Below are 13102 nucleotides of genomic sequence, written 5' to 3'. Positions count from 1 at the left end.
GCAATATAATTATGGTGTGATGTTCTTTTTTTTTTTAAGATTTAGTTATGTATACCATGTTAATGCCTGCAGATCTCATTACAGATGATTGTGAGCCACCTCGTAGTTGCTGGGAATTGAACTCAGGACCTCTGGAACAACAGTCAGTGCTCTTACCTCCTAGCCATCTCTCCAGCCCCTGGTGTAGTGTTCTAACGATATGCATGGTCTCCATGCTACAGATGTTCCTGACTGCAGGCATCTGGGTAGAGATGGTGTTTAGAAAGACTGTGACACTCCTAAGATCCACGGAATGTACTGGAAACTCTGGGCTCAGCTTTGTTTTAGTTTTGTTATGTAGAGTGGGGAGTAGATTCCCTTGAGATGTAGAGATTAAAATGGCCTCTGCCTCAGCAAAGTTTTGAGGGGTTGACTTAGAGGGTTCAGTCAACCTAATGAAATAAAAACTGGTTACAAAAGGAGGGGAGAAAAAGAAGAAAAAGAAAAGGAAGGAGGAGGAGAAATAAAAACAAACTGAAATCTAGTTATTTTGGTTGCTGCCTTTAGTCTGAGCTGGGGAGGCAGATAGACAGGTCTCTGGGTTCCAGGCCACCCAGGGCTGCAAAGGGAGACACTATTTCAGTGAAAGAAAAGAAAATGAAAACATGGTTGGGATGTTTCTCTCTATGGTAAAGCACTTGCTACACAAACTTGAGGATCTGAGTGAAGATCTGAGCGCCTACCTAGAAGCTGGTAGCAACACACACCTTACCTCTGTGCCCATGCATCCTCATACGCTTGTGATTGGTGGGCTCTACTTTCTTCTACATTGAGTCTTGTCATGGATGAGCATACAGAATTTAGAATGAGTATATCATTCTTTTTCAGCAAACACTTCTTGCATTTAGTTCTTAACAGGGCTTCTGATAGGTACTGAGGATCTGGTAATTCTGTGCTCAGATTTTCAGTCTGTTCATATGTTGATGAGAAATAAGAGGCTAAAGGTTTGTTGACTTTGATGGATTTTTGAGTTGAAGTTGCTGGTGTGACCAGATGTTTAGGAAACAGTTGTTATAAAATGGGTATGAAAAGAAAGAGTAACTTTAAATTTCATACAGTCTTTAGTGTGCTTGCCACTGGTTAATTTGCTTTTATTTTCTCTAAAGCACTAAATTCTTTGGGAGAAAGGTGGCTTGAGTGTTTTGAAATTTACCTCTTAACTTCTGTAGAGGAAGCTTAGTGTCATACAAGATGGTCAGTGTGTGTTGTGTGTTATATTGGAGGTAGAGCTCATGATAAAATGCTTACCTAACATGCGTGGATATTTTTATACTTATTCTCAATAAGTGGGTATATGGAATAAGTTGAATGGAAAAGAAAACAAATAGTTTGGGTAAGGTCATTTGGTGATAACTAAAATTCGGTTGGTTGTGGAAGAAGTTCGCAATGGAATCTACAAATTATTCCCATGCTGATGGACAGGAAAATGGGTGAAAGAACTTTGAAGCGCCTCACAGTTCTGGCACTTTTCTCCTTCTCCTTTTAAAAAGATATTTTGGAGTTACATTTGCCTGTTCACAGATGTGGTTAGTCAGTTTAGGGAGAAAGAGGTGCAAGGATAAAGAGAGAGCTTCCTGGAGGAGCTTCTGTGAAAGCTGTGAGGAGAGGGATGTGGAGAGCAGGCCTGGGAGGCAGCCTTGCTGTGGATGGCAGCAGTTTCTCAGAGCCAGTGGAAAAGGAAAAGGAGGGAGTGGTAGTTTCAGACTTGGTGGCTGCAGCAGCAGGTGGGTATTAAGGAGAATGTTATTGGAAGATTGTAATTTTCTCCCTGGGAATTCTTGGTCCAAGAAGAGACTTAAGATTTTCAGTAGTCACTGAGTGGGGTACAGAGGATGGACATTTTTAGACTTGGCATACTGCCATGTATTTGGGGCTCTGCTATGTTTAAGGTCACACAGCAGAACCAACAGGGAGAAAGCCTGGTCCAGTCGTCTGGGTGTCCAATGTATGTTTTAGTTCTTACTCTAGGGCTGGGCTTAGGTAGACTCCTTCCTCTGGCATGAATGCAGCAACATGTCAACACGTACATCTGCCAGAGACACTCATTTACTAGTCCAGGGTGGAGTAGGGAGAGGGGGCTGCAAGCCACAATTATCAGAATTCCAGACACCCAGAAGAAAGTAGATGCTCGCCACAAATCATACTGTTTCAAAGTGGTTCAGGCAGACTGCTATGCCTCTACTGTCACTTAACTTTATTTTTATAGGGGAGCGTTCAGAGCTGAGTTAGCAGAAGCCAGCATCACTCACGCACAGGACTTGCTGCAGAGCAACAGCACCCAAGCATGGTGGCATATATCCATGACTGCAGGGAGGCTGGGGCAAAAGGATTGTGACACCCTGGCCTCAAAAACAGTAGTATTGTTGTCGATCCTACCATGTTAACTCTTTGTTGTGCCAGCTATTAAAGGCCAGGGCTTCAGTAGTACTGTCTGACCATATGGCTGTGTGATTTTTCGCTATCAACTCATGGAATAGACAGAGAGTTCTTAGGTTGTTCCCCATGTGTGATTATAGGAGCTGAAAGTTCAGAGAAAAGATGGGATTTGTGAGCAGCCAGCTGGCATACCGAACCTATACAGTGAATTGTTGTCTTTAAAAAGGAAGGGGAGGGGATGATGGCATCTTCTTTCTAATACACTAAGTTTTCCTCTGTTCTTTGCTTGCTCTTTCATCAAAGAGGATACTTCTGACAAGATGGATGGTAAGAGTTACTTTTATAATTCTTTTCCACATTTCTATTGGGTTCTTGTTTATTCTTTTATAATCTTCAGAAAATATACTACTTATTAATCTAGAATTTTAATGTGAAAATGGCTACATGACTCACTGGTTGAATTTTTAGTTACTTATATCCATTTCAGATCTTCTTGTACTTTTTTTGCAGCTTAAATCAGGTACCTAAAATATTTCACATGAACCCTGAAAAATAGGACTCATTTTTAATTTCTTATTTTCTTTTACTATACTGGCTTCAGAGAATGGAAAGGGCTCTGATAGGTCTTTTGCCTTAAAACATGAGACATTTAATTAAACTGAAGTTTAAGCTTTACTTTTTAAATTCCAATATTGAAATTATGGCAGTTTGTCTGTAGTTACTTAATTTAGTAACGGATCTGCGCAGTGTTCTGTGACACCAGAGAGGAATCGTCATCTCTTCACTCTGTCAAGGCCTCTAGTATTATCTGGAAACTGGGGCTTTCTTAAAGAATTTGTAGAAAGATACTGAAACAAGACACTTTTTCTCTTAATTATTACACAAACTCTACAAATTGACCTCAATTTTTTTCTTTTATAATGAAATGGGAGCTTTATTTAAGCTCATGTTGTGAACATGTTATTTTTAGTATCTCTTTTTAAAGTATTTCATAATTAAAATGTTTTGAATGAAATAACAGCCTTCAAGAGGGGATTTCTTTCTCCCTCTCTCTTTCTCTCTCTTTCTTTACTCTTAGATATCCTCTAACCTTGATATTGCTGGAGTATTTAGAAAATTTATCACTTTTTAATCAAAGTATTTTTCTTGTTTGGGTCATAATCAACCACCTTTTTGAGGCTTCACTGCTGTTCACTCCCCCATTTTAAAGTGTGCCATGTGCGTCCCTGCCCTGTAGTACCAGTGTGTTCTCATGGGTGTGCTTGCTCGTGTCAGCAGATCTCACACACATTGTAAGTAATTCTGCTGAGTAATTAGCTAAGGACAACTGTTGGGTCTTTGAATTTGCTTGTGCTTTGGTGAAAAAAAAAATAGGCAAATGGAACCTGGATCATGGATTTGATTTCTATACTAACCAGTTGTTTGTTTGTATTTTTCGTAGTTGCTTTATGAGCTATCTTGTGAAAATGAGCACAGAATATTTCAGCTGTAGAAAAGTCTATATAAACCTTTATTTCCGAGGAAAAATAATTAAAGAGTTAAATTGTTCTTAATTAATTAATTTTTCGGATTTATTCCACCCTTTTAAAATTTAAGAATGAAATACAGAAGTGTTAACTAAAGAAATTTGCTATTTTTAGTTGTCTGGTTTTAACTTTTTTGGTGTTAGCTATTCTTTTCTCATTTGAATGTTTTCAAGACTAAAGCCTATCTGACTAAAAGTTATGCTCTGATTTCACGTTTTCAGATGAATCTTGGGGGAGGGGATTATAAGGTAGCATTTTCAGAATTTGTTGAAATATTGTTTTATTTCTCTTATTTAGGAACAGCATCTGAAGATGGTAAGAAGTAAATATTTTGTTAGTAACACAAATACCTCTACCACATTATTTTCATTGGTAGGACTTAAGTGCTGAGACTAAAACAGGCTAATTGAGCTGCGGACCTTGGTCATCTGCCAGCTGTGGTAGCTTCTGCACCCCACATTTGGTTCTGTTCATTGTGTGTAAATTTTTTTCTAATTCTTCATCATGCAGTTTTGCTTTATATCTTAGATCATCTCATACTAGGAAACATAATTGCTTAACATGTTTAATAAAATATTGTATATAATTTCATTTTTCCCAGTAATGACAATAGAAATGCTTTCCTTTTATTTTTGCTTTTAAGAAAGTTAATGCCAAGTCATTTCTGCTTTGTAGGTATGCTGCTTTATCGTTGGACATCAAATACTTTTATTCCATCTATTTTTAATTGTCTCTTGTTAATTTTGAAATCAGTGACTAGGGAATTTTCAAATTTGGTTTGAGAATATAAGTACTTGCTGCATATACTTTCCTGAATCAGTTCACCTGAAAAAAATATTCATTCCTTCTGAATTTGTAGAAGTGAAAAGAGCTCAAGTTTTATATTTATCTTTCCTGAAGGCTTTCTCATTAAAGCCTTTGATTTGAAACATGATGTTTTTTCTCTCACTTCGACATGAATGGCAGCTTACTTCAGCTCTTTTTAATTTATAGCGTTAGTATGTGGCTAGATTGTGGATGAATTCTTTATTCAGAAGTAATCACTAGGCCTCACTGCACTACTTCTCTCTAGCCCAGAGCAGGCTCCTAAGGTCTGAGGCCTGGGCCTTGTAGTTGACAGCACTCGGGCTGTGCCCATGCTCCTCTGATTTTGCCTCTGCTTCACTCTGGCCTCCTTCACCTTTTCTGACCTCACCCAGTCCTGCTCCTCGGTATGTTCTTTCCTAATGAGTACGGTCATACTGGATGACTAGTCAGAATTTTAGAGTTCCCTACAAATTGTGCCTCGTAATTTTTTTAAACTGTGTGCAACATCGTTGTATATCTGTTTTATACTGTTTCTGGAGAGCACCGGAGTGCCTAGCAGTAGAGATTTTACTGTCGCTGGTTATTGCTAGTGGCAGCTTATACAGACAAGTTGATGAACATATTTTTTTTAGTTCAAGAGCTCTAGAAGTAGCCAGGTGGCGTGACATGTGTCTGTGATCATGCCGGTCTCAGTTCTAGGCCAGCCTGATCTACATAGTGAGTTTCCCTCTCCCCTCCCCTCAACTCTAGCAATATAGTGAGGATATTTGTAGTCTGGTCTTCCCGAGGGAATGAGTGGAGGTAAATGTGAAAGGAATGCATCTGGGAAGTGCTCTGCTATAGGCACTCCACTTCCCTGAATCCCTTCTAGTAAAATGGTTGGTCTGGAGAAAGGAGCGAGCACAGCCGTGTGTATCGGTACCTGTCTGATCTAAAAAGATTGCTTGGCTGTGACATCTCTTCCTGCAACCTCTTTAGAAGTACACTGCCAGTTGAAAAGATTGCTTGGGGCTGTTTAAATCTCTGGAGTATATTTGAGAACAATCTTCATTTCCTAGGAACTGGAAATTTTGGGGGATTTTGTTTTGTTTTTTGTCTTTTGAGTGTCTCACTATGTAGAACAGTCTTGTCTAGAACTTCAAAAGAGATCCAGCTGCTTCCTAAGTGCTGAGATTAAAGGTACATACTACCATGTTCAGCATAATTAGTTATAACCAGTAAGAGTGAAAGTATTCTATAGTTTAATTTAGTCTTTATATAGAATTTATATAAAGCAATATATTCCTGGGCTTGGTGCTATACAGGCTCTAGTCCCAGATATTTGGAAGCTAAGGCAGGAGACTCCAAAGCCGAGGAATTCCAGACAAGCCCAAGTGAAGTGCCATCTCAGGAAGCAGACCCTAGACTGTGTACCTTTACATTTGTAAGAGATGTGTAACATGTAAATAATGGCTACCTTATTTCAGAAGTTAAAAATATTGAAAATAGTGGTGATCCCCTTTTTTATTACTAAATACTATTATAGGAAGTATTTTAATTGTTGATATTTAATTCTCAGGTCGTGTGAGAGCTAAGCTTTCTACACCACTTGCTGCTGTGGGGAATGCCAAGACTGATTCTAGAGGAAGAAGCCGGACAAAAATGGTGTCTCAGTCTCAGCGTATGTACTGCTTATCAGTCCCTCTGTCTGTCAGTCTGCTGGGATGAATGTGTTTCTTTATATTGCTTGTTAGGAGATGAACAGTGGGTAAATTCAAAGCTGGTTTTAAAAGCGAAAGCCACATACTGAGTTCTTGTTCTGTACTTTAGGTTCATCATCACCTGACAAAAATGAAGGTATTTTTTTTCAATGTTTCGGGTCAGTTGTTGTGCATGTTTGGGAATTTTTTGAGTGGGTGTTGTCTTGTGTTTGTGTTATTAGGGCCACATCATTGACCTCCACCACTTAGAAAGAAAACCTTCATCTTCTATACAGATGTTTGCATGGAGATACTTTAAACACGAATCCTTAAAGTCAGGGTTCACATTCTACTCAGAAACTTGCAGGTGTGGAAAATTGTGCCTTTAGAGGTAAAGTGATCTTTAAGTATTCGGTAAAATCTGTTTCCGTCTAGCAGACGTTATGCAAAGACAGATACGTAGTATCTTCATATTCTCCCCAAAATTTGTTTGATCGTCTTAAATTTAGTTAGTATTTCGGGCAGTCTATACCTACATATATAGAGAGAGAATATAGGCTGAAGTAACCCGGTCTGGTGAATTTTGTGTGACTTTTGAGGTTTATGTTCTTACTGTTTCATTAGTCACTGAGTTCCTTAAAAAACCAATTAAAAAGCACAATTTTAGGACTAGGTTAAAATGAATAATCTGTTTCTGTACGTTCAAACAAGTACTCCAAATATAGTGCCATGTTTAACAGAAAATAATTTTTTCCCCTCCCTCTTGACCAAGAATTTGTCCTCAGCACTTTCTCAAAGATCAGGTAGTTTTTCTAAGAAGTAATGAGTAATGTTCTTCTGTGTAACCTAACTAATTGTCTTTGAAAAGAATGGGTTATAGATGGCTGTCAGGAGGTAGATGTCCCATTTGTTTTATAACCTGCTTGCTGGATCTTGGGATCAGGGAAAAGAATAAGGCTCAGAGAGATAGAGCACCTTGAGGACACATGTTACAACACCACCTCTTTCTAACTTGAGAATGCTCAGCAGACTAATATCGGGAGCTTTCTTCATGAGTCCTAAAATAAGCAGAGAGATCCGGTAGAATTTGTTTACAAATGAAGACTACTCACAGACAGCCAGAGTGACCCATGTCCTGTAAGGCAATGGCTTTTGTCTGACAAATCAAAAGTAGACAATATACTACATTCTTCTGTGAGTCTGTGAGTTTTTGGAGTGATTCTTAGAGTACATTAATTGGCAGTGTATTCTCCCTTCTCCTTGTATGCTGCCCAGACCAACATCAGTACAGCCTGGGAACTTGTTAGAAATACAGGGTCTCATGCACCACCACAGAGACCTTCTGAATCTGATCACCGAGTGGTCTGTGCTTTAGTAACGTTTGAAAACTTTGGAGCTATATTGCCCAAGGTGGAGTCCTGGCTCTTCTAGGTTAAAGTTACTGTATTCCTACTGTATACCTATCAGTTTAGCATGATTAATGAAAACCCCGAGACAGAAATTGGGGTTCAACCTGAAGGACAGAAAAGCAAAACAGCCAGCCACTGGCTCAGTCCGAAATGGCGATGCTGCTTTCAGGAATCTCAGAGTGAGACTGTGTGTGAGAGCTGTCTCCTGTTTTATATTCCTCTCTAATGCTGGGATTAAAGGCGTGCATCACTATCGCCTGGTTTCTATAGCAAACTAACATGGCTACTGGGATTAAAGGTGTGTGTCACCACTGCCTGGTGTGTAAGGCTGATTTACTCTCTGAACTTCAGGCAAGCTTTATTTATTAAAATACAAATGAAATAGCATTACATACCCATAAAAAGTAGAGGATAGTGGGACTGTCATGAGCATCAAATTATAAAGCTTATTTAATGCAATTAAAACAGTGTCTGTCTGAGAGTAAATGCTAAGACTGTTACCTTGTTGGACTAGAAGGACAGTTCAGCAAGTTAAGAACACTGTCTGTTCTTTCAGAGGACTTGGGTTCAATTCCCAGCATCACATGGCAGCTCACAACTGTCTATGACTCCAGTTCCAGGGGATCCATATATAGAGTATATATAGGCAAAACACCAGTACATATTAGATAGATAGATAGATAGATAGATAGATAGATAGATAGATAGATAGATAGATAGACAGACAAAAAATAAAAATACAGACCGTCCTTGTTATTATTCATAATAAAATAAAAACTGAAATTCATGTTACTGTTACACATTTCTATAACTTGATATTCTTACTACCCTCATGAAACAGAAATAAGCACAGAAGTTAGAATGTTAAACATAAAGATAATCAATCACAAGTTGTCCATGACCAGGATTTAAGGATAAAACTTAATTGTGAGATAATTTTCTGACTTCTTGGCCTTTATTGGGACCCTCCTTTTCAATCATTACCACTTCAAATCCCCAATGAAAAACAGAATTAATTTATATTTGACTTTTGAAACAATATAGGCTTTAAGATCCTAAGACATTTCCACTATAAAATCATTCAGGTCTTGGATAATATTAGAAAGATTTTATTTGTTTGCTTGCTTATTTATTTGAATGAGTATGTGTCCATTTCAGATTCTTTATTAAAAAGATGTGTGATATGTGTGCGAGTCTCTTCACAATACATTTGCATAGGAGTATTTTTGTGACCTCATCTTCACTCTGTTGTAGTGATCCATGAGGGGTTGCATGGTTCTATATTAACCATCCAGGGAAAATAGAGAATCTCTTGGATCAAAGCAGGTGTGTCCAGGTTCACAGAATAAGTGAAAGCAGATCTAATGGAGAGACTTCTAGATTGACTTTAAGAAAGAACTGTGTCCTCGCTTTGTTGGTAGTGACTGGTTGTGTACAGATGATGTACAGCCTGTCAGCAGCTTTCTGTTCCCCACCTCTTGCTTTTCTGTGAATCTTAAGAAAAATTAAATTTGTACCTTTTTCATCTTCTTTTTTCTTCAGCTATAAGATGTAATATTTGTTCCTATATCTAATTTTCAATTAAATGTTTAAATAACAAAATTGTAAACATTTAACAACTTAGATTTAGGACTCCCATAATGGACAAGCTGAAGAATGTACATTGATGTGTGTGTTTCATGTCATCTGCTTTGTACATGAGTGTCAGCTGGAAGCTGTTCAGTGTGCTGCTTATGTGACAGACATTTGTGCTATGGAATTTTTTTAAAGTTTGCTCTTTTTTGTGTTAGGTTTGTTTTTTTCCTGAGAACTGACTAAAGCTTTGTTATTTTCATCTGCCATCCATTTTAAAACTGCTCCTCCCCTCTTCGTGGATTATAACCCTTACCCTAATTCTGCCTTTACACTTGTTCAGGATCACAATCTGCTAATACCATTGGTGGTAAGAATCTATAGACTTTTTGTGTGCACCCGTGGTTTGGTCACCTATTTTCATTAACAAGAATAAGTTCTATTCAGCAGAAATCTCTATTAGATAATATTCCACCATTCTGTGATTGTACTGAAGCAAAAACTGCTAATCATGAGTTCTATTTGGCCTGTCTTCCCAATATCATGGAAGCCCTAAAAATTTTAAATTATCCAAGTTGACTCTACAGATATAAATATTAAGAAAAAAAGAGGGGGGCTATAGTAACATTTTGAAATTAAGCAACACAAAAAAATAGTTATCCATCTTCAAGTTTTCTGTCTCGGACATTTCTGTTCCACAGTATTTTCTGGGGTGAACATGCCTTTTTCTTCAATTCCTTGGTGACTCTACTAGAGAAAGAGCCTCAGTATTTTATTTTAAGTATGAATGATTCCTAGTTATCGGTGCTGGATATCCCAGTCTTTGGGGGAAGGAGAAGGTAGTATTTATGTGGAATGTAATGCCAGTGTCATTCCTTAAGGAGAAGGCATTAGTGTGTTTAAATATCTAGAGAGTGAACTTGCATACTTTTAATCAATTTAGTAAATGCAAAATAGAAAGAACAGTCAGTATGCTTCTAAACTGCACTCATTCTTCCTGTCTGCTGAATAGACCCACATTTCAAGGAGTTCTCTAGTCTTTCTTACCAATACCTCCACCCATACAAATTTATTACTTTTTTTTTTAACAGAGTTCATACTGTATGTGCTCAGTTCGTTATAGTTTCTATATCATTGCAAGTTTTCTCATAACTTCCATTGGCCTATCGTGCATTGTGAGTTTGTGGCATGTTGGGTGTTTGGGTGTTTTGTGTGTATGTTTAGTTTAGATATTGCATGGAGAAAACAGATGCCTCCGCTGTCCTCCAAAGGAAAAAGAAACCAGATTTGAAGATTCTTCACCTGAAACATCCTGAAACTTTTTGAACAACGGTCATTTTAAAGTAGACGAGTAATCTCCCCTTCTACTCAATAAGTACATTGTTGACACCACAAGAAGAGCTGCTGCTTCATTTTATAATATTGCTATCCCCAATGGAATATATATACATATATATATTTGCGTGTGCTAACATTTAAGAACTAACCGAGAGTATGAATTGGACTAATCAAACCACACCCAGAAAACACAACAATGATTATCACAGCAGACCACATCTAGCTTGTTCATGTTTGTTAGCCTGCAGAGACTAGCACTCAGAAGCTTTGAAAGCTTTTGTTTATAAAAGTTCCCAAAAGGGGGCTGGAGAGATGACTCAGAGGTTAAGAGCACTGCCTGCTCTTCCAAAGGTCCTGAGTTCAATTCCCATCAACCACATGGTAGCTCACTACCATCTGTAATGGGGTCTGGTGCCCTCCTCTGGCCTGCAGACATACAGACAGAATATTGCATACATGATAGATAAATAAATAAATTTTTTTAAGTTCCCAAAAACTCGTTAAAGTTACTTTAATACAGCTGACAAGAATTTAAAAGAGTGTCCTCTATAAGGAAGTTGAGACAGCCCTCTGAAATACCTGCCTTGTACACGGTACCATTTTTGACAGCCAGCGCTCATTTCCTTTGGCATTTGAGTCTTTAATCTGCTGGTTGGAAATGAGACCCAATTGAGAAAGATTGTGCAGTGTGAGCAGTGATTGTTACAGTGTAGTAAACATGGGTAACAAAGAAAAAACGTTTCCCTGAACGTTTATTTAAATACAAGTTTAACTTCTCTGTAATATTGCCATTCAGTTAGATTGTAACTTTGAGCTATCTGATCCATTTTTTTATTCACATTTTTTTTTTTTTTGGTTTTTCGAGACAGGGTTTCTCTGTGGCTTTGGAGCCTGTCCTGGAACTAGCTCTGTAGACCAGGCTGGTCTCGAACTCACAGAGATCCACCTGCCTCTGCCTCCCGAGTGCTGGGATTAAAGGCGTGCGCCACCATCGCCCGGCTTTTATTCACATTTTTTACACATAAAGCAGTCAATCAACAAAGTCATCCTTAAAAGGCATCCTGTGTGTTTCTAGTTTAAAACTGGGTTTCTTCCTGAGTATGGTTGTACATGTCTACAATGCTATCACTTGCGAGGTAGAAGCAGGGAGATCACTTCATATTCTAGAGCAACTTAAGATATTCAAGAATGCATTTCTAACTAAAAATGCATTTCTTTTTTTTTAATTTTTTAAAGGTTTATTTATTATATATACACAGTGTTTTGCCTGCGTGGTCACCTTCACACCAGATGAGGGCGCCAGATCTCATTACAGGTGGTTGTGAGCCACCATGTGGTGGCCAGGAATTGAACTCAGAACCTCTAGAAGAGCAGCCAGTGCTCTTAACCACTGAGCCATCTCTCCAGCCCCTTAAAAATGCATTTCTTTACGTTGCTTAATCCATACCCAGATCTCTGGGACTTTTTCTGGCCCTCCCTCTATATCTCCCTGACTACGTCTCTGACTTCTTTGACATTTCTCTTATGTGTCCTAGAATGTGGCCAACCAAGAGCTCTCTGCCTTCAAATAGCAAAAGAAAATTTCTTTCTCAGCTGGCCCAATTTTGTCAACATTTAATTTAAACTTAGTGCTTTATTTGTTCTTTGACAATTTCATACATTGTATATTATGTATCTTGGTCATACAGTCTCTCCTGTCTTTCTTCCTAGTCCTTCTTTATCTTCCCCTTCCACCTTCGTGGCCTTTAAAAAAAATAACCAGCTGAGTCCTATTAGTGCTACCAGTATATACAAGGATGTATGTGTATGTGAGGGGGTGACCTACTAGGGGCCACACCAAGGGGAAAGAAAATTAACTCTCCCTTCACCAGTAGCTGTCAACTGCCAAAAACTCTCCAGATGTGGGTGGAGCCTCGTGAACCCTTCCTCCATCCATGCTCAGCTAGTCACTGGGGGATCAAGTGTAGGTGACCCACGCTGCTGTGAGTTATTGATTACAGTCCTTATGTCCTGTCCCCAAACTACTTTCACAGCACTAATTCCCCCACCCCCTACATTATTTCCATAAAGCCTTCTGCAATCTTTTCCAAACCCTGTATGTGGGGGAGCTTAAGAAGGAAGTCCATTTAGAGCTGAGCACTCAACAGTTACTTACTCTAAGCTCTTTGGACACTTAGGAGACTCCGTATTTATCACTGCCCACTGCAAAAACAAAGACAAAAAAACTTCTCTGACCAAATAGCACCAACTGACCTTGCCCAGAGATACTTCATGAGGCAGATTATTTTAAGAAAAACCAAATTGTCATTGTTATGTACACAACACAAATAATAGTAGTAATAGAATTAAGAGTTTA

The 13102-nt window shown here is 38.5% G+C and overlaps 1 protein-coding gene across 50 annotated transcripts in view; it reads left to right on the top strand.

The window, feature by feature from the left end:
• The window catches only part of Clasp2 (cytoplasmic linker associated protein 2), a 192101-nt gene that overhangs the window by 118607 nt on the left and 60392 nt on the right, over positions 1 to 13102 (top strand). For 26 of the 50 annotated variants that reach the window (XM_075964306.1, XM_075964310.1, XM_075964309.1 and 23 more), the window contains 3 exons: positions 2719 to 2742; positions 4239 to 4256; positions 6307 to 6408. In XM_075964306.1, coding sequence (XP_075820421.1) covers positions 2719 to 2742; positions 4239 to 4256; positions 6307 to 6408 — 144 coding nt within the window. Of the gene's footprint in view, positions 1 to 2718; positions 2743 to 4238; positions 4257 to 6306; positions 6409 to 6557; positions 6585 to 9751; positions 9779 to 13102 lie in introns of all 50 variants that reach the window. The other 24 variants (XM_075964304.1, XM_075964303.1, XM_075964295.1 and 21 more) reach the window with 5 other exon arrangements.

The sequence above is a fragment of the Microtus pennsylvanicus genome, chromosome 3 (genome assembly GCF_037038515.1).
Source record: "Microtus pennsylvanicus isolate mMicPen1 chromosome 3, mMicPen1.hap1, whole genome shotgun sequence".
NCBI classification, from domain to species: domain Eukaryota; kingdom Metazoa; phylum Chordata; class Mammalia; order Rodentia; family Cricetidae; genus Microtus; species Microtus pennsylvanicus.
Note: the sequence above shows the minus strand (reverse complement) of the source record. Positions and strands in the feature narration are given on the sequence as shown.